Here is a 26,130-nt window from a genome sequence, read left to right on the forward strand (position 1 = left end):
GTGACAGTCGCCGTAACATTCCTTGCATAATGTAGGAAGGAGATAGGGGGAGGGGCTGGTGACCACACCCCTCCCCCGACTCACCCACAACACCACAACTTGGCCCCTTGTAAAAATAGAAACACAGATTCACATAATGAAACCCTCCGCTTCGCTGAAATAACCTTGTGGTGGTGTGAGAGCTCTGTGCCCTGACACACACACCCACATGGAGAAACACACACACACACAAACTGGCTTTTACTGGTGGTTTGGTTGTGACTGGGCGGCAGACTGCAGTAGGCTGGTTTGGACCCCTCCCATCCTCACAATAGAAGCCGAAGCCACTGACTTCACAGGAACCACGGTGGGGAAAATGTGATCCAGAGTGGAGCGATGGAGACAGGTCAGACAGCCCTACAAGGAACCTCTGTGTCCAGCGCTGTTTGACATGCTCTGTGTTGACTTTCTCCACTGCCACCGTCGTGATATTTCTTACCATAGTTGGGGTGAATTCTTTGATCAATAGACTGGGATGGAAGACAAAACGGTTGCGGTGTGGTGGAGAGCTCTCACTGCTGGAATCCCAGGGTCAGCTCCTTGTCATTAGACAAGGAGCTGATCCCCCCCCCCCCCCCCCCCCCCCCCTCCAAATCTATGACACATCAAGGCCCCTCCGTCCACCACTGAGGATAAACATCTACAGTGATGGATCGCATTTCTGCCCGTTCAGAAAGGAAAAAGAAGAGAGGGACTCATGTTGTAAATCATTGGCCAGGACCTGTGCAGACTGTGGACCAGTCAGAAGCCGGGGTTGGGCTCCAAATCCCTGCAGGTTGCTGTAATGACGCCCGGAGCATTTCAACACATGGTTCAGTGTAAGGCCAGCTCACCCAGAACACAACTGGAGAAGGCCGACTGCTGCAGGGGAAGTGGAGGAGGATGCCAATCCAAAGGGTTTCATTATGAAGGGCAGGAGAGTCTAATGGCTAGTATTTGCCTCCGAGCTGAACTATTCTGGGTTTAAACTCGTTAATGTCTCCAGTCAAACTTTCATCCTTGAGCTTATGTCTAACCCCTGCCTTCTCACTAATGACATTTATCTACAACCACTGTGGATAGGACCATCTGCAAAATGTCTGAATAGTACTAAATAGTAAATGAGAAAAACAAACAAATATGTTGAAGGAAATCCATAAGAGGATAACAGTATTCTGCGGAATCATGTTTCACCAATCGGTTACAGCAATGACATGTTTTGCTAGTTCCGACATGGCTGTTTCCGCTACAGGTATCGAGCATACACTCCCAGACACACATACATCCCCTTCAGCCCCTCTCCCCATGCAGCTCCTCCAGGCTGATATTCACACCCTATAGTCTCGCCGTGGATGTGTTGGTGTGCGTGTGTGTGTGTTAGTGTTGGCGTGTGCAAAGTGATGATGCCTCTCTAGGGAGGAACGAAGCAGTGACCCCGTGAGGAGACCTAACCCTAACCCTAAATCATAATTTTTTGGCAGCCGCTCTAACATTTCCATGAACATATTGAAACATGGGCTCTGTTCATATTACATGTACCCCCTCTCCTCTCCCGTCTACCTCCTGCCCCCTACCCTCTAAAAACAGAGGATTTCCTTTGTTTGCTTGGCAGCCCGAGTCACAGGGAGAGGGGGAGGCCAGAGTTTATGTTTCTCTTAAGGAATTTACTCATTTGCACTTGACACAGTGAAAGCTCACCGCCTGTTTGGGCGCCAGTAGTAGAGGTATAGTAGTAGTAGTAGCAGCAGTAGTAGTAATATTAGTTGTAGTAGTAGTGGTATTGGTAGTAGCAGTTGCAGTAGAAGTAGTATGAGCAGCAGTAGCAGTTGTAGTAGTAGCAGTAGTATTGGTAGTAGTAGTAGTAGTAGTAGTAGTAGTAGCAGTAGTAGAAGTAGTAGTATTAGTAGCAGTAGTAGTATAATTTGTATTAGCAGCAGTAGTAGTAGTAGTATTAGTAGCAGTATAGTAGTAGTAGTAGTAGCATTAGTAGTAGTAGCAGTAGTAATGGTAGAAGTAGTATTAGCAGCAGTAGCAGTAGCAGTAGTAGTAGTAGTACAAGTACAAGTAGAAGTGGTAGTGGTAGTAAAAGTAGCAGTAGTAGTAGTAGCAGTAGTAGTAGAAGTAGTCTTAGCAGCAGTAGCAGTAGTGTACAAGTAGAAGTGGTAGTGGTAGTAATAGTAGCAGTAGTAGAAGTAGTAGCAGTAGTAGTAGTATAAGTAGTATTAGCAGCAGTCACAGTAGCAGTTGCCTACTAGTAGTAGTCATCGTCGTCGTCGTAGTCGTAGTAGCAGTATCAGCAGCAGTAGTAGTAGTAGGAGTAGTAGTAGTAGTAGCAGTAGTCGTAGTAGTATTAGTAGTTGCAGCAGTAGTAGTGGCATTAGCAGTAGTAGTGTTAATAGTAGAATTAGTAACCTAACCCTAACCCTAGTAGCGGTAGCGTTAGCGATAGTAGTAGTAATAGTAGAAGTAGTATTAGCAGCAGTAGCAGTAGCAGTAGTAGTAGAAGTGGTAGTGGTAGTAATAGTAGCAGTAGTAGTAATAGTAGCAGTAGTAGTAGTAGTAGTAGTAGTACAAGTAGAAGTGGTAGTGGTAGTAATAGTAGCAGTAGTAGTAGAAGTAGTATTAGCAGCAGTAGCAATAGCAGTAGTAGTACAAGTAGAAGTGGTAGTGGTAGTAATAGTAGCAGTAGTAGTAGAAGTAGTATTAGCAGCAGTAGCAATAGCAGTAGTAGTACAAGTAGAAGTGGTAGTGGTAGTAATAGTAGCAGTAGTAGTAGTAGTAGCAGTAGTAGTATAAGTAGTCGCAGTCGCAGTAGCCTACTGGTAGTAGTCATCGTCGTCGTCGTAGTAGTAGTAGCAGTAGCAGTATCAGCAGCAGTAGCAGTAGTAGTAGGAGTAGTAGTAGTAGTAGCAGTAGACGTACTAGTAGTAGTAGTTGCAGCAGTAGTAGTGGCAGTAGCGGTAGTAGTGTTAATAGTAGAATTAGTAACCTAACCCTAACCCTAGTAGCGGTAGCGTTAGCGATAGTAGTAGTAATAGTAGAATTAGTAGCAGTAGCAGCAGCAGTAGTAGCGGTAGCAAAAGTAGTAGTTCTATATGTTTCCCATGGGAGGGAATATGTTTCCCATGTGACATCTACTGAACAAAGAATGTGCTTCTCAATCCTAAACCTATTTGATTTTTCGCTAAAGCGTTACTTAATTAGATCATAATTGTTGTATATACGTTAAATTAAAACATTGGATTTAATTCCTCAGTTGTTGTCTTAAGCGATGTATAAATGCTACATACTGTCTAGTTTTTTCTAAATGGTTGCAGTCTGGTTCAAGTCTTCTGTATTCACAATAATATTTCTCTTTCTCTCTTCCCGGTCCCTCTGGAACACAGAGAACATATTTTATAATTCCCTGCCCAGAAATATGTTTATACTATTGAGCTATTCTTCTCTTTCATCTCCCTTATCAGCTTTCACCTCAAGTCTCAACAAATGTTTTTTGTACATTCTTTATTGAATCACCCTTTTCTGCTTATTCACTTAACCATTCCCACCCATGTTTTATTAGTTCTTTCTCCGTCTGTCTCCTTCCTCCCACTTTCCTCCTCCTCCCCGCCCTGGTTCCCAGGTCCTGGGCCATTACATCCGCAGGCAGCAGGACCCTGGGACCTTCATTGACGAGATCAAGTACATCGCCAGCGACCCCGACGACAAATACTTCTTCAACGTGACGGACGAGGCAGCACTGAATGACATTGTGGACGCCCTGGGGGACCGTATCTTCACGCTGGAAGGTGTGCGTCGGAGAGGGGGAATGGGACCAGGGATATGAGTGGGAGGGAGAGGATAAGGACACCGTAGAATGCCATGGCTACGGCACATTCGGTAGACTCCAATATAGGCAAACATTAGTCTTTTAGTTCTTCAGCAGATTTTCAGAGACAGTGATATTGATGATCATGAGCCGCTGTGATTGAACCTTGTGAGCCGGTGTTAAAACAAAGTGTTCATGTGGCGATTTGATAAGTGAGCCGCATGTGACCATCCATGCCAATCATTGCCGTAACTGGACTGTCCATACAGAATGTTCACTAAGGGCTCATCGCGGCCGCTATAACTCCCCACCTAGGCCTCTTACTCAGGGATAACTACACGTAGACTGCAGACGTTGAAGGTGAAACAGAGTAGCTACTACTATCTAGTGCTGGTTAGAGGTCAACAGAATCACACCTCCGTGAGACAGGGGGATAATAATGGTGTGTTCCTGAATCCTCGAATGCCAGACTTCCGAGTCGAAAGTCGAAGATCTCCCAGCTTTCTTGCGGCATTTCTCTAAGGCACACCCCCTTTTCATCTTCCTCTTTCGAAAATCTGAGAGTAGACAGAGAGCACTGATGACGCTCTCAACAAAATGGCTGTGCCCGTGAAGAGATTTTTTTTTTTGTATTTGTACCACGTAGGTCATTTTAATGTCGATTTACACAAATGCTCTTACACACTTGATTACATTGCTACTTTATTACGGTTTGATACATTGCATGGTCTTGCTGTGCGTTCAATATAATGTAAAGTATTGTTGTTTGTTTTCGGGGTGGTTTGCTAATGAGGCTAATGTAGCTACCAATAAAAGACGGCTAGCCACAATTTCCTGCCACAATCACAAAGACGAACAGGAACGCTATTCATGCTCCGAGACCGGAAGGGACGTCAAACACTGGCGTCCGAGGATTCAGGAGCACACCATAAACAAACACATTATCCGCAAGGTATTTCTGGACAACGGCGAAAGCTTAGTTTATTGAAGAAAATGTCGCACAAAAGTTTGCCTTCCTTCTTGGACGTCCTACGTGTTTGATCTTTGCTCATTGTGCTCGTTCTTCTTTTTCCTTGGATTTATAAGGAGGCTACAATATGTCGGGCTGCTATGAGGTCACAATGCTAACGTAGCTGCTGCGGCTATCGCGATCCTTTCCCCCCCCCCCCCCCCCCCCCCCCCCCCCTCTGTCGGTGGTGGAAACGATAGTTCTGATATTATAACTCTAGTTCTATGATTGTAGGCATAGCCGTCTATGCTTCACCTTATGGGCTTGTCCCGTGCGCGTCCTTGCGCGCACTGAAAATTGCAACTATGCACCAATCAACAAGGGCACCGCCCACATTTCCCACGGCACCGTGTATATAAGGCGGCGCATACCGCCGCTCATCAGCATTTGGAGGGTACAACAGGTGGGAAACTACGCCTACAATCATAGAACTAGAGTTATCATATCATAACTATCTTTCTATTTCATGTAGGCTACGCCGTCTAGGCTTCACCTTAGGGGCTAAGGCGAAGCTGCGTGCGGAGCCCAATCAATGTACTCCTGCTGGACCCAGTCAAAAAACTTAAGTCACCAGGGCACATCAGACTCAAAAAAGCCGAGAAAGTGCATAACAGCTTAATAAAAAACGAATTCCTCCTAGATCGAGCAAGGCGATGATCACGAGAAAAAAGTGAGTCTGTAAAAACTCTGGCTCAAATCCGTGCTTCATGGAATCCATGAAAAGGAAAAGAAAAACCAGAGTAATATGGTTTCCATTAGGTCCGCTACCAACAGGGGCGGCGCTATGGAGTCCAACTCTCCAATAAGGAACTTCTCTCGTCCGTTTTCCATTTGAAAAACGAGTGAAATACTGGCAGTCAAATCCAACTCGCCAGCCAGCGAGAGGATATTGACGATGCCGCTTAATAGAACATGCCTATATTCTTAAACCGTAGAAGGGGCCCCGGACTCCAACACAGAGTTGCAGAGTGAGCCCCTGGACATGTCTAACATGTAGAAACTGACAAACGGGCCGGGGAAGACCAAGACGCAGCCGCGCAGATGTCTTCCACCAATATGCCTCTGAGTAGAGCCGTTGAAGCGGCCACACCCCGTGTCGAGTGAGCTTTAACGCCCAACGGTGGCGCTAAGCCCTGCCGAGAGTAGGCTAAGCCAACACCCTCACATATCCAGCGAGAAATCCGCTGTTTAGAGAGAGCAGGGCCCCTGCCAGCGTCGCTATAACACACAAACAACTGTTGTGTGGTGCGGAACGCGGCCAAGCGTTTCACGTACAAAGCCAGTGCCCGCACCGGGAGATGCAACTCCGCCTCCGCCTCACTAGAATGAGGCGGGGGTGAAAAACCTTTAGCACAATATCTCTCGACCAAAAAGAACTGTCAATGTTCTTTGGGAGGAACGCAGGATTAGGTCTGAGCAGCGCAAAGGAGCTGTCCTCGTTAAGCAACAAGCGGTCAACTCACCGGCCTGCTTGGCAGAAACCAAAGCCAATAAGAGCGCTGTCTTAAAGGAGAGGGCATCCAAAGGGGCCCGAGACAGAGGCTCGAAAGGATCCCTGGACAACCCGCGCAACACGGTGGGGAGCTCCCAGCGTGGTGTAAGCACGGGCGGAACAGGCCTAACACGTCTAGCCCCACGCAAGAATCTCTTGACCAGTGGATGGCTGAAGATCGGTCTGCCATCACAGCCTGCATGGCCAGCCGAAACGGCTGCCGCTTAGATCTTGATAGTGGAGAAGGCCAAACCTTTTTCCAATATGTACTGCAGAAACGCAAGCACGCTTCCCACCTCGCATTGAGATGGGACAGCATGGTTCCTGTCACACCAATTAGAGAAAGCGGCCCACTTCGCTGCATAGAGGGAAGAAGTAGAAGGTGCACGAGCACTCTGAATAGTGTTGATAACCGCTTCAGGCAAACCTTTGCCCTGCAGGATCAACCTCTCAGGTGCCAATCCATCAGCCGGCCCGATACATCAGGCGGGTGGTGCAATGTCCTGTGGGCCTGTGAAAGCGCATCTGATCTGAACGGTACCGGCCAAGGCGCCGTCCGTGAGAGTGCCGCTAGCTCTGGAAACCACAGATCTGAGCGGTTCTCCGGAGCCACTATAATGAGGGACAATCCCTGTCTGACCCGTTCCAGAAGAGGAAGGATCAGCTGGAGCGGGGGAAACACATACAAGAGAGCCCGCGGCCAAGTTGTGTGTGCCAACGCATTCTCCCCTAACGGGGGAAGATCCCGAGGGTTGAGAGAGAACCAGAACCTGCAGTGTGTGTTCTCCCTGGACGCAAACAGGTCCACCTGAGCCTTCCCGAACCTCTGCCAGATCAGTCTGACAATGTCGGGATGTAACCGCCACTCGTCTCGGCGGGGACCGCCGCGAGACATGAGGTCCGCCCCGAAGTTCTGAGCACCTGAGATATGCAGGGCTCTCAGACTGAGGAGATACTGATGAGCCCAAAGCCAGAGCTCGACCACCTTTCGGTGGAGAGCAGAGGAGCGCACTCCCCCCTGTCTGTTTATGTACGCTGCCGCCGACACACTGTCTGTCCTGATCAGAACGTGGCGGTGAAAGAAAAGCACTTTCCTCACAGCGGCGAGTTCCAACAAATGTATGTGTGCTGTAGCGGGCGTAAGCCACTCGCCTCCGACCGAGTGAGAGAGACACGTTCCTCCCCAACCCGTCAACGAGGCGTCCGTGAAGACCACTACGTAGGACGTCACTGAGAAGGGCGTTTTTTTTTTTCCCAATATCCCAGGTCTGGTGAGACAGAACGTGGTACGAGGAGCACCCTGAGCTTGTGTCGCATGGGGTCCAACCATAATCTGGCGAGCAAACCACTGCTGGAGTCTTCGCATAAAGAGCAGGGTGGCTGCCATCAGCCCTAACAGGCGCATGGTGGACAGTGCGGTCACATTTCTGTGAACGCGAAAGCGGGAGAGTGCCAACAGGATGGCGTCTCGTCGAGGAGGCGAGAGCATCGCTGTCATGGTTGCTGAGTCTAGGCAAAGCCCCAAGTACGTAGACTATCTGTCTCCTCACCTTCCACAGACTGTGGGAGGGAGGTAGAGGGGATAATGTGGGGAACTAGGAGACTGGTACAAGCGTCCGTATCTACGGGCTCGCGTAACGAGTCTCCAGTCCGCCCACGAAGCTCAAAGGGACGCCGCTTATTTGAAGCAGGTGAACCAGAGGCTATCGGCATCGGGGTTGGAGGCGGCCCCCTGGAGCGTTGGGACCGGGCTTGACCCCGCTTCCTTCCGGCCTGCTGCTGGGAGGAGCCCGGGAGAATTGCCCCGAACTGGGAACGATTCTCACGGACAGACTGCTGGTGCACGAGCACCTCCGAGAACCGGGGCCCAAATAGTCCATCCGGAGCTAATGGGCCCTGGACGAGGCTGGCCCTCTCTCGTTCCGGCACCGCAGTGTGAGAGAGCCATATGGCCCTCTGGATCATGGTCGTCCAGGCCATACTGCTTGGACGCCATCCGCATAGCTGAAGGATGGCACTGGAGAAGCGGGAAACCGCCAGCCATCTTGCGGCTTCCTCCGGGCCGTAAGCCTCCCTGCCAGCCAAGACCAGGGCAGAGGTGAGCAGGGCGAGGTTGTTGACCGCCGCCGCAGATTTTGAGGCACAGACGAACACTCTGTCCGTCAGGCCGATAATCTGCTTCTGGAGGCGGTCGGGGGGCAGCGGCTTCTCGTTAGGATGCCATCAGAGAAGGCCTTCACGGGGGCCTTCAGGGTAGAAGGGTCTCCACCTGCAGCGGTGAGGAAATGCTGAACCGGTGGGAACAGGGGGCACTGGGTAGCCCGCCGGGAGGAAGACAGGTTGCGAAAGCACTCGCCCTGCATGTCATCCGACGTGAGGGCGAGAGGCGGGGCTGGCATAGGGATGCCCTTGATGGCCACCGCCTCGCCCATGATTTCGCCGGCGTGGACGACCATGGCGGTGGAAGCCCTGGAGAGGGAGAACCCGGACGCAGGGTCCGCAAAGACGTTGTTCAAGGAGGCAACGTCGTCCACCTCGATGTGGTCGTCGTCGTCTTCGACGTCCGGTACTCCAGCCTTAAAAATGTCGATGGCCTCGGAGAGGTCCACCGACGACGAGAAGAATAGGTGCCTCGAGGGGAGCCCCTCTTCAGGCAGCATGCGGCAGGCGGCACAAGAGGCGGGGGTAACTATGGCAACCGCGGCGTGTTCAGCGCCGAGGCATCTGAAAATACGCCAGGAGCCCGTCACCCGGCGCAAGGGAAGCGGGACAGGAAGCACAATGAGGCCCTGAGAAGGGCTCAGCTCTTAGGGAAGCGCTCCTCAGTGGCCCTGAAAAGGGCCGTTGGTGTGTCGCCTCGCCCACGCCGCTGCAACAGGGTTCGAGAAGTTTAGAAGTCATGTTGATCAGTACAATGCTGAAAGAAAAGGGAGGATGAGCGGCAGTATGCGCCGCCTTATATACACGGTGCCGTGGGAAATGTGGGCGGTGCCCTTGTTGATTGGTGCATAGTTAAAATATTCAGTGTGCGCGAGGACGCGCACCGGACAAGCCCATAGGGCGAGGCCTAGACGGCGTAGCCTACATGAAATAGAACACAAGCCGTAACTGAGCTGCGCCGAACCGCACCTATACTACTATAACAGTGCATGAGCTTGTCCCCAAGATGAGATAAGAGGTGTCTGGACTGAACTCGCAGCAATGTGTGAGAAGATTGGCTTACGAGGGAAGTTTCTTAAATAAGAAAAAGGTATTAGTTTTACAGAACAGACTTATTATGTGATGGGTTATCACATTTTACAATCTTAGAGGGAGAGAGATAGTATGAGAGGAGAGAGAGAGAGAGAGAGAGAGAGAGAGAGAGAGAGAGAGAGAGAGAGAGAGAGAGAGAGAGAGAGAGAGAGAGAGAGAGAGAGCGAGACGTATGGAAGAGAACTATGTTCTCTTCGCCTTCTGTAAGAGGAGACAAAATATGAATAAAACAGCACTTATTCACAGCATAGCCCAACATATGTGAGCAGTTCTGCTAAAGACATCATGGCACCAAGACATCAACGAGGGGAGGAAGGAGGGAGAGGAAGGAAGGGGGAGACGTGACTACCACCTGGGCTCTTCAGGGAGTCGGAGGGGAGTGGAGATCCACCAGAGAGAGGGAGGAAGGGAGGAAGGGAGGGTACGGGAGACTGAGAAAATAAGGGTGGGGGTGGCAAGTCTGCAGAGTCCCCCTGGTGAAGGGAAAGACCATCATTGTCCTGTTACTGACCGCCACGCTACTCTCACCCCTTCACTCTCACCCCTTCACTCTCACCCCTTCACTCTCACCCCTTCACTCTCCCCCTCCTCACCCCTTCACTCTCCCCCTCCTCACCCCTTCACTCTTCCCCTACTCTCACCCCTTCACTCTCCAACTACTCTCACCCCTTCACTCTCCCCCTCCTCTCACCCCTCCTCTCACCTCCAGGCACGTTGGGCTCCAACCAGAGCTCCTTCCACATGGAGATGTCGCAGATCGGCTTTTCAACGCACATCCTGGATGTGAGTTTGTTAAGTACAACATCAGGTGTCTCCACCAGGGCTGGCAGGGCAGCATGATCCAAAGGGATAGGACCCCAATACAGACCAGAACTCTGGGGAACGGAAAAAAAATACTTCCATAAAAACTCTAAATCTCATTTCCATGAACTGGCATAGGAAATACTAACAACTTGGGAACTACAAAAGGGACATGACACGTATAACGAACCGACAAGGGAACATAGCTAGTGAACTGGTCAATAGGGGAGAGAGGGATGAGGGAATGAGGGGCAGGTGGGAAGATTGACAAGGACGCTCAGGTGAGGGGAATGAACTGCAGATGGGAGTGGCGGGATCTGTGAAGTGAGGGTTTAAGAACAGTTTAAGGTGGTGGACAGCTAGAGAAGGGAAACTAAACAGAGAGTCAGACTCTGACTATCAGGTAGTAATTTGAATAGTCTGCTCTGGTGACCAGTCTGACATCAAAGCCTGTCTCTCCTGTCCCCCGTCCCCCCCTGCTGTTTTCAGGATGGGATCCTGTTTGGCATGGTGGGCGCCTACGACTGGGACGGAGGAGTGCTGAAGGAGGGGGTGAACGGGCGCATCATGCCCCCCAGGGAGGCCTTCGAGTCCGAGTTCCCCCTGGAACTCAAGAACCACGCTGCTTATCTAGGTGCCTGAGGTTCTGGCACTCTGACTAGTGCGCTACTGATTATGCATTATATGTCGGATTGACTGACTCAGACTTGTGTAAGATACATGTAAAGTATTTTGGGCTTTGTCCTGTACCTCACAGAGGTTTGAAAACACGAACAAAATATAAATGTATGTATGTCTTTTTGCGTGTGCATATATCTTTGTGTGCATGCATGTATGCATGTGTGTGTGTGTGTTTGTGTATTTATGTATGTGTGTATGTGTATGTGTGTGTGTGTGTGTGTGTGTGTGTTTATGTATGTGTGTGTGTGTGTGTGTGTGTGTGTGTGTGTGTGTGTGTGTGTGTGTGTGTGTGTGTTTGTGTTTATGTGTGTGTGTGTGTGTGTGTGTGTGTGTGTGTGTGTGTGTGTGTGTGTGTGTGTGTGTGTGTGTGTGTGTGTGTGTGTGTGTGTGTGTCTATAGGCTACACCGTGTCCTCTGTGATTGTGGGGGACTGGAGGCGGCTGTACGTGGCCGGGGCCCCACGGTTCAAACACAAGGGTAAAGTGATCCTGTTTGAGCTGAGCGACGACGGGGACGTGGACATCGTTCAGGCTCTGAACGGAGAACAGGTAGCGCCTGTTCTCCTGCTGCCCGTTTGTTTTATGTATTGGTTGACATTGAACTTGGTTTGGTTTATAACAAACAGAGCAAGTCTGCCCCCTATTGGTGAAGAAGTGCAGTAACGCGTCTCCCTCGCTGTGGTCCCTGTGTGTCCAGATTGGATCGTACTACGGCAGTGAGGTGTGTGGGCTGGATATTGACCAGGATGGCATCACGGATGTGCTGCTGGTTGCAGCTCCCATGTTCCTGGGCTCCGGGAATAAAGAGGCTGGCAGAGTTTACATCTACACGTTTAATGGGGTAAGGAGGAGAACCGCCCAGGGGCAGAAGTGATTATTGTATGGAGCGGAAATTTCCATTACCATGAAAACAAAACAATAGAAAATGGGTAATATATGGCAAACAAATAGCATCGATTATGTCCAATTTTCTTTATCTCAGATTCTCAGATTCTCAACTACACGGTTGAGGTCAAAATTCATGTTTTAAAACATAATTTATCCTAATAACTGGCGTCCTGTCTTCCTGCTCCTCCTGCTCCTCTGTCTTACTGTCCTCCTGCTCCTCCTCCTCCTACTCCTCTTGTCCTCCTGTCCTCCTGTTCCTCCTCCTTCTCTTGCTCCTCCTGCCTCCTGCTCCTCCCCCTGCTCCTCCTCCTCTTCCTCCTGTCCTCCTGCTCCTCCTCCTCTCCTCCTGTCCTGCGTCTGATGTCTTCCTACTCCTCCTGTCCTCCTCCTCCTCTTCCTCCTGTCCTCCTTTTCCTCCTCCTGCTCCTCCTCCTGTCCTCCTGCTTCTCCTGTCCTCCTCTTCCTCCTCCTCCTGCTCCTCTTCCCGCTCCTCCACCTCCTCCTCCTGCTCTTCCTGCTCATCCTCCTCCTCCTGTCCTCCTGCTTCTCCTGTCCTCCTCTTCCTCCTCCTCCTGCTCCTCTTCCCGCTCCTCCACCTCCTCCTCCTGCTCTTCCTGCTCCTCCTCCTCCTCCTGTCCTTTCTGCTCCTCCTCTCTTCCTCTCTCCCAGGAGGGGGTGTTTGTGCTGAATGGGACCCTGAAGGCGGTGGTCAGGACCCAGGACGCCCGGTTCGGTTACGCCATGGCCGCCGCACCCGACCTCAACCACGACGGCTTCAGCGACCTGCTGGTGGGTGCGCCGCTGGAGGACGACCACCGGGGGGCGGTGTACCTCTACCACGGAGACAACATCTACATCTCCCACGACTACAAACAGGTATGATCTGCTCAGCTCAGGCCCACACGACCGATCCGGACATCTAGACACTAAACACCTCTGCCACTCTGGTCTCTGTCTGCTGCAGCGCATCGCAGCCGTAGACATCTCCCCGTCACTGCGGTATTTTGGCCGCGGTGTGAGCGCCCGTCTGGACATGGATGGAGACGAGCTGATAGACCTGGCCGTGGGGGCCCAGGGCAGCGCTGTCCTGCTCAGGTGGGTCAGCGGAGTGGGACAGGGCTGGAGGGGAGGGGGGAGGGATGGTAGACCATAGAGAGTCCCCGAAAGTGGCTGGACCTCTCTAGCTGCTAGGGAAGCTTTAGTGAGAGATGGTTTAGTTGGAGTTTATTGCAGAAAGGTAAATCAATAATATATGATTGTGCTAATTTCTTTATTGGAGTGACAATATTGTGGAAGTTTACTGAATGCTGTAACTTAAAATCTTCCAGGAACGATCATCATTTGGCTCCCAATAGTCTCTAGTCTCATGCTTTATTCCCCCCCCCCCCCCCCCCCCCGCCCCCCCCAGCTCCCGTAGCATCGTCCAGGTCAACGTGAGCCTGGACTTCCAGCCCCACTCCATCAACGTGATCCAGAAGACCTGCCAGAGGGGCAGCCGTGACTCGGCCTGCCTCAACGCCACCGCCTGCTTCCTGGCTGTGTCCCGGTCTCCAGGAACCCAGGCCAACAGCTTCGGTACCTCCATACCTAGTGAACAATAACGTCGCTACCTCCATACCTAGTGAACAGTAACGTCGCTACCTCCATACCCAGTGAACAGTAGCTTCAGGACCTCCATACCTAGTGAACAGTAACGTCGCTACCTCCATACCCAGTGAACAGTAGCTTCAGGACCTCCATACCTAGTGAACAGTAACGTCGCTACCTCCATACCCAGTGAACAGTAGCTTCAGGCCCTCTATAGTGAACAATAACGTCACTACCTCCATACAGTGAACAGTAACGTCGCTACCTCCATACCCAGTGAACAGTAGCTTCAGGACCTCCATACCTGGTGAACAATAACGTCGCTACATCCATACCTAGTGAACAGTAACGTCGCTACCTCCATACCTTGTGAATAGTAGCTTCACTACCTCCATACCTATATATATATACCTTATATTGTATAGATTTCTTCATATCTTTTTCCTATCTCATAATGTTTCTTGTATCTCAGCCCCAATTTACCATTCCTTGTATGTGAAAGCTTTCTTAAAGGTCCCATGGCATGCTACTTTATGGATGCTTTAATATAGATATTAGTGGGCACCTAACACATTATTCGAAGACGTTCCCGAAATTCCGCCTTGGTGAAGAATTACAGCCACTACGAGCCAGTCGAATATTGAGCTTTCCCCAAACGCGCCGTTTCGGTGTATGTAGCTTTCATGCAAATGAGGAGGAGAGAGGCGGGTCAAGGAGGAGGGTGGGGGTGTGGCCCTGGGCAGCTTGCAGCCACGGTACCATGCACTCCGTTTACAGTGGATGTATCGCAATGCCGAGGCGCACACAGCCTTTGACCGTGTGCTGTAAATATTCTAGAACACTAGAATATTTGGAGCTCTATATCTAAATAATATCATATTATACATAGATATCTATATCCTATAATATATATTATCACTTGTGTGCGCCTCAAGACGATATTATGAATCTCAAACGATCGTTTTAAACCGAACGCAAGTTTTAGCCACTGGGGGACGATAGGCAGGCTAGGGGAACTCATATTACGGTAATATTAGAAAACCTCATAAAGTGAGATTTTCATGCCATGGGACCTTTAAAAGCCTTTCTGATTGAACTGGTTCTTTTTATTCTGACGCTCCGGGCTGTGTGTGCTCTGACTCAGCCTTGTGGATCACGGCCATGCTGGACGACAGGAAGCTGTCGGCCCGGGCGCTGTTTGATGACAACTCCCAGCGACAGACGCAGATGGTGGTTGGGGTTCAGACGGGACATATGCTCTGCTACAGCCTTCCCTTCCACGTCTATGTGAGTGCTTTCACAGCGACAGCTTCAAGGGGCTGGGGAAGAGAGGATTGAGGACTAACCCTAAGGGAAAAATATCAAAATAGTGGGCTGAAAGTCAGAGATAGAAGGAAGCCTGTGTGGGGACACGTGAGAGGGAATACAACCTGATACATAAGTGAATAATCCTACAACCCAATACCCCATGCCAGGCGCTTGCCATCTATATGGGCAGGTGGGGCAGTGAACTACTTGCAAAAGCATGCTCCCAAAAAAATTGTTCCTCAGCTAATCATTGAGCCAACTCTATTTTTAATAATGTGATTTTCCAATTAACTATCTTTAGTTTCTGTAGGCTTTCCGACTATTTTTGGTCTGTTAACATCAAATTTTGGATGATGGTGGTGATTGTAGTTGAGTTTAACATGTCATGCAGTGTTGGGGCAGGGCAGCTCAGCGACTGCGTTCCTCCGTATGTTAATCGCATAACCCTGCAGGCTGCAATAAGAATTGCAATCTGCGCTGAAAGGCGCCTATATGGTCGTAAAGTAGTCTGCCCCATGGTCATATATTCTATAACTGTTGTTATTTTAACTCAAATTATTCCGCCAGCGTCTTTCGTCGTTCCTATATCAGATGCAGATATGGCGAGTGGTGTTGCACCTGTGATTAACAGTGTTGAGTTTCTGTTAAAAAAACAAACATTTGAGAGGTTCAAATTGGAAGAGAAGTAAAGCCATCAAACAACTTGGCCCAGACGGACATAAACATTATCCAACAAACGAAGGAAAGGGGGAAATTTTACAACAGAACAGAACTTTCTCCCGAGCATGGTATGAAAAGCAAAAAATGGCTATGTGGTTGCTCAAAGAGAAACACTGGTTTTAGTGTGCACAGGATGAGGGGAATTATGGACCACGGGTGTGAGTGATGTGAAGCATATATACAATATTACATATGTATATATTATGTACATATTAAAAAAACATATAAATTGTGGTTGTGGTCATACGCCAGTAGTTTCTGCCTAACTGAAATTTAGAGTCACCGCACGCTACTGGCCCAGACATTCACATCTGTGAATGACCGTGTCTCTGTTGACAGGACACCGCTGACTATATCCGTCCAATCAGCTTCTCGCTGCGTTACAAAATCAACAACACGGAGAGCGGCCCGGTGCTGGACGAGGCCTGGCCCACCACCGTCAAGAAGTTTGTGAGTGGACCCTTCTCATCCGAGGATCAGGATGTCATCCTCACTATGGACGCTATGTTCAGTTCAAACCAGTAAGTGTATTATTGTCTCCCTCACTCTCTCACATCTCTCCAGATCCCTTTCTTTAAGGATTGTGGTGAGGATGACGTGTGCACCACAGACCTGGTCTTGAACGCACACATGGATATCTCTGGGACCAGGTACACACACACACACACACGCGCGCACACACGCAATAACGCACGCACGCACCCACACACACATACACCTTCCGGCAGCCCCTGACCAGGTGGTGCCATCAGGCTGTACTTACTGGTTGTTTTTGGCAGGCACAAGCCCTATGTGATCCGGAGCCCCCGCAGACGGCTGGCCGTGGAGGTTCAGCTCCACAACAAGCTGGAGAATGCGTACAACTCCAGCCTGGTGCTGCACTACTCACGCAACCTGCACTTCTCCAGCCTTAGCATCAGGGTACGCTAGTTAGCATTAGCTGCCACACACACATTCATTCAAGCGCGCACACACATTCACAGACACACAAGCACACAAGCAAACCTACTAATGCACAGATGATGGAACACCAAACTCAAATGCATGTAGTCACACACTTACACACAACCACACACACAAACACACAAATACACTAAAACATCAAGCCAAACTCATCCACCTTTGCTTAAATATGTTCGAATCTTGTTCATAGTGCAACACCACGTTCGTAGCATGGTGTTGCACTTATAGTACAACAACATTAATTTGCAGCAATGCTCATTATAATGTTCATACACAAACACAGTATCACGAAGTTGCCCTCTGTCGTATCCATGGGGATAACACGCCCACTTCTTCCCAGAACTCTTAGCCCAAAACACATTTATTTTATATCTCAATGTTTAAATTCGATGAAACAAGGGGTTTGCTTACACGTTAACTACTACAAGGATGACACTACACAGCACATACCAGCACAGTATTTAGTAATCAATCTGTGAAAAGATATTAGTATTGACATCAACATTAGCAGACTACTCATCTCTCTGCTCCTTGCGGTCGCAGGACGACACTCAGTTTAAGATTGAGTGCACAGCGCTGGGGTCCAACAGTCACTCCTGTAACGTCAGCTACCCTGTGTTCCGGTCCCAGTCCAAGGTAGGTGGAGGCTTATAACACAAACAGTTAAGTCATGAGGCTACACAAACAGTTAAGTCATGAGGCTACACTCAACTTGCCCATTTACCCTCGTCTCTCTCTCCACCTCCAGGTAGACTTCATGCTGGAGTTCGAGTTCAGCTGTACGTCGCTACACAGCCGGGTCCAGATGAAGCTCAATGCGGCCAGGTAGCTTCCATCACGCTACCTTACACCTTATATGTACAGACGCTCTGCCGTGACATGTGTGCTGACCTCTGGCCCCGCGTGTGGTTCTCTGCTTGCAGCGACAGTGTTGAGCGAGAGGACACTCTGGCGGACAACAGCGTCCAGCTGCAGAGCTTTGTCCAGTACGAGCCAGACCTGTTCGTCAGCAGGTGTGTTGCTCAAACATACACTATCGGGATCCATTTGATACACCGAGGGCATTTCAACCCTTACTAGCTTTCTTTATAATAATAATAATAATAAATTTTATTTATACTGCACTTTATATTCAAGAATCTCAAAGTGCTTAACTTTTGCTTGTTGCTTTCTGTTGCAGTGACTCCAAGCTGAACCGCTACGAGGTCCACCCCTCCAGGACGATGTCCGAGGCCGTAGGGCCTGAGTTCTACACCAACTTCAAGGTAAAGGCTGGGCCCTTGGCATCATTCAATTCATCGATACACACGTAAACCACATGCTCATTAGATGTGCCTTCAATCACATTTCTTATTAATTCCTTATGAAATATAGTCCCTAAATAGGGCTTGGGACCACAATATAAATTTAGTGAGGGTGTGTGTGAATGTCTGTGTGTGTGTGTGTGTGTGCCCGTGCATTTACGTGTGTGGGTGCGTGTGCGTTTGCACGTGTGCGTGTGTGTAGCTGCAGAACCTGGGCTGCTACGCGGTGAACAACATGGAGCTGCGGCTGAACCTGCCTGCGGTGGCCGCGGGGGACAGAGTGTTTATGAACGTCACTGAGGTCTTCTTCCACAACGTGAGTAGTTCTCTGTATGTGTCTATGTGTGGGACAGAGAGAAATAGATACGACTCGAAAACAGTTTGAGAGGGGTACTCCCTCTTTTCTGTGTGGGTAAGAGACAGTGAAAGCGATCCAGAGGGAGAGAGAACTCTGTTCTCTGTGAGTGACGTTTGTGCAGATCTATCGTGACGGTCCCTCACTACCCCTCCTGCAGGCTACTGGGGTGAACTGCAGTGTAGTGAGCGATCTGGCCCGGCTGAAGGGCAGGCAGAGAGACGTACGGCCTCTCCACCCTGAAGACATGCTGCAGAATGACATTCTGGTGAGCAGCAGCCTTTGGTTTCACAGACAACAGCATGTGCCTTTAGTACTAGACTGTAAGTGATGGCCCGTTTCTGTGTGCAGAACTGCAGCAGGTCCTGGTGCGTAGAGGTGGTGTGTGACGTGCGGCAGCTCCTGAAAGGACAAGAAGTCCTTATTCGCGTCAGTCGCAGGGTTCAAGACGAATTCTTCAGAAAAGTGAGACATACACACTCACACAGACACTGTTGTTGTCTTGTTAAGAGAGCCACAACAGGTATCAGCACAAAGGTAACTTGCATTTGTCAGCAGACACCCCCAGCTCTAGTGACATCGGTCTCTGTTTCCCTCACTAGGCCAAGTACAAGTCAGTAAAGGTAGTCGGCACTTATCGCCTGGCAGCCCAGGAGAGTCACCTCATCACCCTGGGGGCAGGCGCTGTCTGGAGAGAGGTAAGGAGCGAACGCAAAGGGTGGTGTGTTTCTCCCTCACAGCTAGCCATCAATACACAGGGTAAACCTGACCACTCATACACCAGGCCTTGGAGCCAAAGAGGATTGTTTCATTCTCCCATCAGTGGCACAAAATGATTTCTCCCATTCAAATAATAATTTGATTAGAAAAGAAAGCGTTGTTTTTCAACAGCGATATACAATTTAGGACAATCATAGGTTTATGTCATAACACTAATTATGGGTCTGTTACTAATTTATAACAGGCATGGGTACTAGGCTTATCTTCAATAGTTTAGTCTGCTGCCTATGCCCTGGTACATTAAAGAAGTAGATCCATAAGTAGATGGATCCTACGATGCCTCTGGGAGAAGGGTCTATCTGTCTTTTCACAGGGCTCGTATTCAGATTAAACTTGCAACAATTTGCAACCAGTGAAGTTATAGAAATCAAGTGCAATAATAAATGACAAACATTGGATTCTCTGAAGGATTGTTTTCCCTTTTATTTCACATGTAGTTAGTGTACCTTTTTAAATAACGAAACGCATGATAGAAAGAGAAAAGTATTAAAATAGGTATATTTGTCTCCATCCTCCTCTTTCCACCATCAAGACGGTCTTGGAGGTGCTCAAGGGGCGCGCCATTCCCATCTCACTCTGGATTCTGATTGGTAGCATTATTGGAGGCTTGCTCTTATTGGCGCTAATCATCTTTGTATTATGGAAGGTACGTTTAAATGGCTTTTACCCAATCCGTTTTAAATGGTTCTACATAACTTGTCGATTCTGCGTCCTACTCATCCTATAAGATATATATAAGATATTATAGGATGAGTAGCACTGCAGAAGCAGTGGCTCCTTTCATTGATTGCTGTGATCATTAATGCCCCGGTGTCTCTCGTGATGAAGCTGGGCTTCTTCACACGGAAACAGCCCGAGGAAGAGGAGACCCAGGAGGAGTGAAGCGGTCAGCTGCCATGACAACGGTTGTGATGGTTACCCGAGTGGTCCTTCCCACATGCTGCCAATGACAGTCCCGGGTCCCTCACAGCGCTAGGTCTTGGATCCAGAGCTCTACGCCTCAACTAGGACCTCCAGGACCAGGGGAAAATGGAGGTCCGACAGGAATGCACTACCCACTATTCATAGGGTCGGGGGCACTTATGTAAATAACTTTTTCTACTTTGTTTTTTGACTCAAGTGCATTAAACAATTGTCCTTTTATTTAATATTCAGACATCATTTTACATTTCAGCACATTACGTTGTCCTATGTCTGTCTCACTGTCTCTGTCCGTCTGTTGTCGAAATTAAAGAGTTTGAACAGATGCTCTTGGTTTTACCTTCATTCAGCTGAAGATATACAACTTTATTGTAACTGAAAGAAAAAGGTCAAAAGCAAACACAAACTGATAAACAACCACAATATCAGAAGGTAGCGAGAAGCTTCGTCTGAATAGGAACGATGGAGATTAAAGTCCCGACAGTAACGCCATCACCGTGTGATCCTAGCAGTGGAGGCCACGTAAGACTTGAGCAGGAAGATGGTCTCATCCACCTGGTTCTCTGCAGAATCCAACCTGGAGATAAACAGATTAGAATAAGGAAATCACTACACCTGTTATTGAGCCAACAACATATACACTGTAGTGACAGTGGCATGGGGGATTTGTTCAGAGTGAAGAGCTGTGTGTGTGAGCTGGTAAATAAACACTGTTAAACATTGCACCATTACAGATCACACTAAAATAATAATTTGTTATAATTAACAAATATAATTGGAACAAGCACACAAACTGTGCGGGCCGCCAAATGAACGGCATAGACAATGAATGTTGAGTGAATCATATTTATGTACCGTAAAAATGCACACAACTTGATTTAAAAGCAAGAAAGAAGAAAGCTTGCCGGTCGTCAAAAAAAATGAAGTAAAAAAACTGTTCTTATTTAGTGAGTGGTGGGTGTGTCTGAGCAGCGTGGGGACAGCGGTTAGTGTTGATACGTTGTCCGGTTGGCATGTACAGTATACTATGAACGCCAGGCGTGTGTCAGTTCCGTTTCCCTGTATGACTCTCCATCGCGGGAGCGTTAATGTTAACAGCCATGTCAGGGAGGGCTTTGTTTTTATTTTTACTTTATCAGCGACTAATGGACACTTGGTCGACTTTGCTGAAAGACTACTGGATAGTGGAGCATTAAGGGTCAGCCCTAGTTCCTAGGTCCAGTGGGGCTCTGCTCCTACTTGTTGATATGGTGTCTCAGTGACTCCAGCTGCTGCTTCTCAGGGGCGCTGATCATCTCCTCCACCTCAGTAAGCTGCTCAGGCTCTGCACCGCTGGCCTGCAACGACGCCATGATGGCCTCGATTCGCTGGGACTTCTCTAGCAGACGCCTGTCAGTCCGGACAACAGCCAATCAATACATGTGCTTAGGTGCCAAAGAGGTCCTAGTCTGTGCTTTAAAAGGATCCAGGCTCCGGGATAATTCGGTTTTTGAGATATGGATGTGAGAAGCCCTGGCTGTGTTCTTTCACTTACTTGCTCTCCTTGGTTTCGAACAAGCGGCGGTCTATGAGGTTGGCCACGGTCTAAAGGGAGGAAGAGCCAATACCTCAAACAGGAGTCCAACTGAGCCCATTTGGCCAACAACACGATGCTGTGACATCCACAACGTTATGTGGTCATTTACCTTGTAACAGTGCTGCAGCAACATCCTAGCAGTAGCCAGCTGGTTGACAGTGTACAGGTAGAAGGTACGGGAGGGGGCATGGTCCGGGGTCTTGGGGAGTTCCTGGAATCAAAAATCATACACTGCCTTTCAAAAGTTTGGGGGTCACCCAGACAATTTCATGTTTTCCATTCCATTCCAACAGTTTTCAGCTGTGCTAACATAATTGCTCAAGGGTTTTCTCATCATCAAATAGCCTTTTAACACAATTAGCTAAACAATGTACCATTAGCACACAAGAGTGATGGTTCCTGGAAAAGGCCCTCTGTATACCTATGTAGACATTCAATTAAAAATCTGCCATTTCCAGCTAGAGTGGTCATTTACCACATTAACTATGTCTAGACTGTATTTCTGAAGAATTTAATGTTATCTTCATTGAAAAAAACAGTGCTTTTCTTTAAAAAATAAGGACATTTCTAAGTGACCTCACACTTTTGAACGGTTGTGTAATCCAAAAACCCAACAGTGTCTCAAGGGAACGGGAGGCAGGAAGGCCTTCTCTGGATGGTTTGGTTAGGTAGATGTACCTGAAGGAGCACCAGGTTCTCTGACATCAATGTGTACAGCATGTCTTTGGCTTCTTTGGCTGGGATCATCGCAAAGTCCTCCACCTGCTTCTGCTCCAGATGGCGTTTCCGTAGTAACAGACGAAAGATGCGTGCAGACCGGGAGCCAAACCTGTGATTGGAATGAATAGAAGATTTGACGGTGGGTGGAATAACTGGCTCCTTAAATGGTATATTTCAAATCGCTTAGAAAGAAACCACCATGGGCGGTCTACAAAGCAGCGTACTTCTCCTGTACCACGGACTCGAGTGTGGCCCTCGCCAGGTTGGTCAGCGCTTTGTGCAGATCTAGTGCCATGAGTTAAAGATCCCATATCATGCTATTTGAGGGATAATAATTTGATTATTGCAACCTAATAGAATAGGGTTACATTGCTGCATGTTAGAAATACCCCTTATCATTCTCACACTGTTGGTTTCTGCAAAACCAATTTCAGCGTCCTTCAAAAACTTTGTTTAGTATCATGTCACTTTAAGGCCCCCCTCCCGAGTAGCCCAGTCTGCTGTGATTGGTCAGCACGCCGACCCTTTTGCTATCGGCCGAACGCTTTGCGTGTCTGTCGGCAAATTCACATCCCCTCGTAAACATCAGTCTGAGTGCAAAAACTTGAGCACAAACGATCTGTTTCACGCACTTATTGAGGGGCGTTCTCGGTGGGCACGAATACTCCCCCTGCCTCGGACTTAGATTTTTCTGGCTCAGCATATAAAAAACATGTATATATATAGGCCTTTTAACAGAAAAGCAAAGGGAAAAGTCAAAAAAGCACGATATCACACCTTTATAAGAAAATAATTCTCAATGTGAATCCCATCACAGCGTGGTTCCCTCCTAGATCAAAAGGATACTGACGACATACATTCCTCCTCCGCTGTCTCCCGTCTTCCCCACAAACTCCATCTAGAAAGGAGGATATCATTAGGGAAGCTACAAATATACGTGTATGCATGTATAATATGTCAAATGTACCGACCAACAGAAACAGTGTTAAACATTGCATTTATATGAATCTAGTTCAGTGTTACCGGGTCATCAACCAGCAGTGTGAGGTACTGGTCCAAGACGGGCCGGCTGATGCTGTAGTTGGCTGGCAGGGACCTGAAGACCTCATTGGCTGACAGGGCCTGGGTGCAGCTGGCAGAGGGGGTGGTGGTCACCTCACTCATCCTCAGCATGGTTCTCACTATCTCACTGCTCGTCTGGGGTGGACACAGACACATATAGATGAGGCTTCATTGGTGCACTATAAGTATTAGGGGTGGGAAAAATAATCGATTCCTCGATGCATCGCGATTCTCGTTTTTTTTTTTTTTGCCTGCTGCAACCAGGGGGGATAATTTTTGTAATTTTAAAATCATTGAATTGATCTTCAGTGTGTATTGTTGGCCAATTTGATTTGTCTTGACACGATTGCGATTCAGCCTACGCATAGCATGCGTGCAAACTCACAGCCAGACACAAGAACTCCTTCTAAGTCAAGAGCAGCTTTTCCTTTAAAGACATAGAAAAGAAAGATTAGAAATGAAATAAAACTGAAACTGATTTTTTTGCATGCTTCCATATTGTGTTATAATGCAAGCTGCATTGATTATTGCATTGTTCATAGAACGTCATATTTGTGACAAAAGCTTTCTCTCATGAAATATTAGATACGTTTATTCATCTGTTGATGTCTTTAATGATCATCACAAAAGTAGGAAGTGATTAGCAAACTCTGAGTAGCAAACCCAGATATATATATATTTTTGAAAATCACGCATGGAAATGTACATAAAAAAATTTGTTGCATCGATAATCGCTTCAGAATCGAATCGTTGACCTCATAATCGGAATCGAAACGTGAGGTGCCAAGAGATTCCCATGCCTAATAAGTATGCAAAGAAAAATGATTATCATCATACAGCGGTATATGTATAACAGGTACAATGGTGTATGTATTTCAATTAGTATTTTTGTACTGGTTTTACTCATTAAGGTCAATGGTCTGAAGACTTTGCGATACAAAGTTAATCTACACTGGACGTTAGTCAACATCCTACAAGAAATCCTCACCTGGTCCAGTTTGCTGGCCACGGCGCTTATTATGGTCTGGTCTCTGAAGTGGAGATGAAACCTCTCAAAGTTCACCTGCCAGTAGATACCCTCGTCTCCATGTGTCTGAGAAGTAGATTCAAAACAGTTCACTCATTTTAAATATCCTTTCATACAGAATCCAAATCCTATGTAATCAGAAAGGTTATCACGGATATTCAAGTGTGTGCTTGACAGATAAAAAAATATAGAAATGCATGTGGATAATGTTCTCAGACAAATAACCCAATACCTTGAAACCCAAAACTCAACACAATAAATCAAGACAAGCTTCCCAGGCTTTAGACGATTCTGAACGCTAGGCGGTGTCCCCGTCCCCCACCCACCTGGAGGTCCGTCTTGGCCTTCTTGGTGGTCCCCTGGTCCAAGACCACGTCCTCACCAGAGCGCCTTCGTTTGCCCCGGCCCGCCAGCGAAACGCTAGGCACCAAGTAGCAGTCGGAGAAGCTCTCGGGGGTGGGGGGGCCGGTGCTGACGGGGGCCGCCGGGGCTCCGGGGACCGTCGGAGCGGTGCTGACCGGTGGCACGACCTCCGACACCGGGGGACATCGCTGCAGGAAGTGTGTCTCGACCAGCTTGGAGAAGGTGGAGACCACCTCGTTGTACTCTATGCTGCGACCCTCTAGCAGAGTTAAAACAACAACAAAGAAAACCATTATATATTATTATTACTAATAGCCTTGCAGAGACAATCAGAACATGTGATACATTTGAAACAAGTCCCTCCATGAAGGTCTCAGGAACTGACCCTCCATGTTGTGGGTGAGTCGGTCGGCCACCATCTTCACAATACTGCTCATGGTCATGTGGCCCCGCTGAAGCAATTCCTCAATGATCAGCTCTCCCGTATCACTGTAGAGTGTCTTGGCTGTGTATATGTAGCGTGGATAGCGCAGAATCCCCAAGATCCTCTCGCAGCTCGCTTGGTACTCCACAGGACTCCCTGGTCCTTTGCGACCTATGCTGAACCTGCATGCGCCATGCTTCATCAGCACACACAGAGACTTCTTCACCTGGAAAATAGAGAGAAAGGAGGCCTTGTTGTTCGGACGCAAGTCCATATTACAAACTTGGGACCAACCAGCGTAATTGTATGTCTAACTATGAAGACATCCTTAATGGTCGTTTTAATGGTTAATAATGTGCCAGCATACCAGGTCGATCGGAGTACCACTCTCATTGACGATGGTGCGTAGGTTCTGAGCCCCACTCCTGAGGAGGTGCGTCCCGATCTTCTCCACCACCTCTCCGAAGTGTTCCCGGAGTAGAAGCCCACACAGGCGGGCCTCCTGGGCAGTCATCTGTTTACGAAAATAAAGATGCAGGCAATAAAATAATGATAAAGGCCTAACCAACATGTGTCAAAGTGACACTAGATAGTATAGAATGTAACTGCCACCTTACAAACAGCGACAGAAAATGTGGATGTCAACCGAAAAGGGGGCATTTCGAATGTAAACTGATGAACAAGCCCATGCGCAGGTGACAATCAATGCAAGCCAAACTTAAAGGTTTAATCATGAAATTTTCGACCTTTATGTTACCTTTCCCTCAGTTCAACATGAAGTTAGCTCGGGTACCTTTGCGAAACTCTAATATTTATTTTTAATGATCCGGGTGAGTGTGACAACACATGCGGCCGGGTTGCAGCAACAACAAAACACAACGCAACACTTCCGCCCTCCTCCGCTCCAGCGCTATGGCAACCGCGGTGCATGCTGGGCTGCAGCCACGACACAACACAACACAACACTTTCGCCCGCCCTCTGCTCCGGCTCTCTCATATGACCGCCGCGGTGCTTGCCGGGCTTCCGCCACGACGCAACGCAACACAACACTTCCGCCCTTCTTCTCCTGCT

At 48.5% G+C, this 26,130-nt stretch overlaps 2 protein-coding genes across 4 annotated transcripts in view; one reads left to right on the forward strand and one right to left on the reverse strand.

Moving 5' to 3' along the window:
* itga10 (integrin, alpha 10) overlaps positions 1-20,212 on the forward strand; it is a 41,854-nt gene extending 21,642 nt beyond the window's left edge. Inside the window, exons 9-30 of one of the 2 annotated variants that reach the window (XM_060053680.1) lie at positions 3,641-3,806; positions 10,289-10,362; positions 10,870-11,014; positions 11,461-11,609; positions 11,758-11,901; positions 12,618-12,824; positions 12,913-13,043; positions 13,357-13,523; positions 14,680-14,822; positions 15,903-16,013; positions 16,128-16,213; positions 16,343-16,484; positions 17,070-17,162; positions 17,275-17,351; positions 17,450-17,539; positions 17,707-17,791; positions 18,033-18,146; positions 18,346-18,453; positions 18,537-18,650; positions 18,788-18,883; positions 19,498-19,611; positions 19,794-20,212. In XM_060053680.1, the coding sequence (XP_059909663.1) occupies positions 3,641-3,806; positions 10,289-10,362; positions 10,870-11,014; positions 11,461-11,609; positions 11,758-11,901; positions 12,618-12,824; positions 12,913-13,043; positions 13,357-13,523; positions 14,680-14,822; positions 15,903-16,013; positions 16,128-16,213; positions 16,343-16,484; positions 17,070-17,162; positions 17,275-17,351; positions 17,450-17,539; positions 17,707-17,791; positions 18,033-18,146; positions 18,346-18,453; positions 18,537-18,650; positions 18,788-18,883; positions 19,498-19,611; positions 19,794-19,847 (2,610 nt within the window). In that variant the 3' untranslated portion in view covers positions 19,848-20,212. Of the gene's footprint in view, positions 1-3,640; positions 3,807-10,288; positions 10,363-10,869; positions 11,015-11,460; positions 11,610-11,757; positions 11,902-12,617; positions 12,825-12,912; positions 13,044-13,356; positions 13,524-14,679; positions 14,823-15,902; positions 16,014-16,127; positions 16,214-16,342; positions 16,485-17,069; positions 17,163-17,274; positions 17,352-17,449; positions 17,540-17,706; positions 17,792-18,032; positions 18,147-18,345; positions 18,454-18,536; positions 18,651-18,787; positions 18,884-19,497 lie in introns of both variants that reach the window. The other variant, XM_060053679.1, reaches the window with a different exon arrangement.
* Positions 20,086-26,025, reverse strand: polr3c (polymerase (RNA) III (DNA directed) polypeptide C). Of its 2 annotated transcripts, none has more exons than XM_060053688.1 (13): positions 25,816-26,025; positions 25,426-25,572; positions 25,020-25,284; positions 24,598-24,893; positions 24,233-24,337; positions 23,206-23,379; positions 23,029-23,080; positions 22,407-22,467; positions 22,141-22,291; positions 21,572-21,673; positions 21,421-21,470; positions 21,126-21,275; positions 20,086-20,463 (listed from the first exon to the last, which is right to left on the reverse strand). In XM_060053688.1, the coding sequence occupies exons 2-13, from the start codon at positions 25,570-25,572 to the stop codon at positions 20,379-20,381; spliced, it is 1,638 nt and encodes a 545-aa protein (XP_059909671.1). In that variant the 5' UTR covers positions 25,816-26,025; the 3' UTR covers positions 20,086-20,378. The 2 variants fall into 2 exon arrangements, with proteins under 2 accessions (XP_059909671.1, XP_059909672.1); XM_060053689.1 differs by having other exon boundaries at positions 25,805-25,964.
* Between the last annotated feature and the right edge of the window lie 105 nt (positions 26,026-26,130).

The sequence above is a fragment of the Gadus macrocephalus genome, chromosome 6 (genome assembly GCF_031168955.1).
Source record: "Gadus macrocephalus chromosome 6, ASM3116895v1".
In the NCBI taxonomy this organism is placed as follows: Eukaryota; Metazoa; Chordata; class Actinopteri; order Gadiformes; family Gadidae; genus Gadus; species Gadus macrocephalus.

Excerpts from the sequence above, each read along its gene's own strand:
- polr3c (XM_060053688.1), bottom strand. The coding sequence starts at position 25,572 with ATGACTGCCCAGGAGGCCCGCCTGTGTGGGCTTCTACTCCGGGAACAC. Across the intron at positions 24,894-25,019 it reads ACTCACCCACAACATGGAGG|AGGGTCGCAGCATAGAGTAC; the intron begins GTCAGTTCCTGA and ends TAACTCTGCTAG. Across the intron at positions 21,674-22,140 it reads AGAACCTGGTGCTCCTTCAG|GAACTCCCCAAGACCCCGGA; the intron begins GTACATCTACCT and ends TTTTGATTCCAG.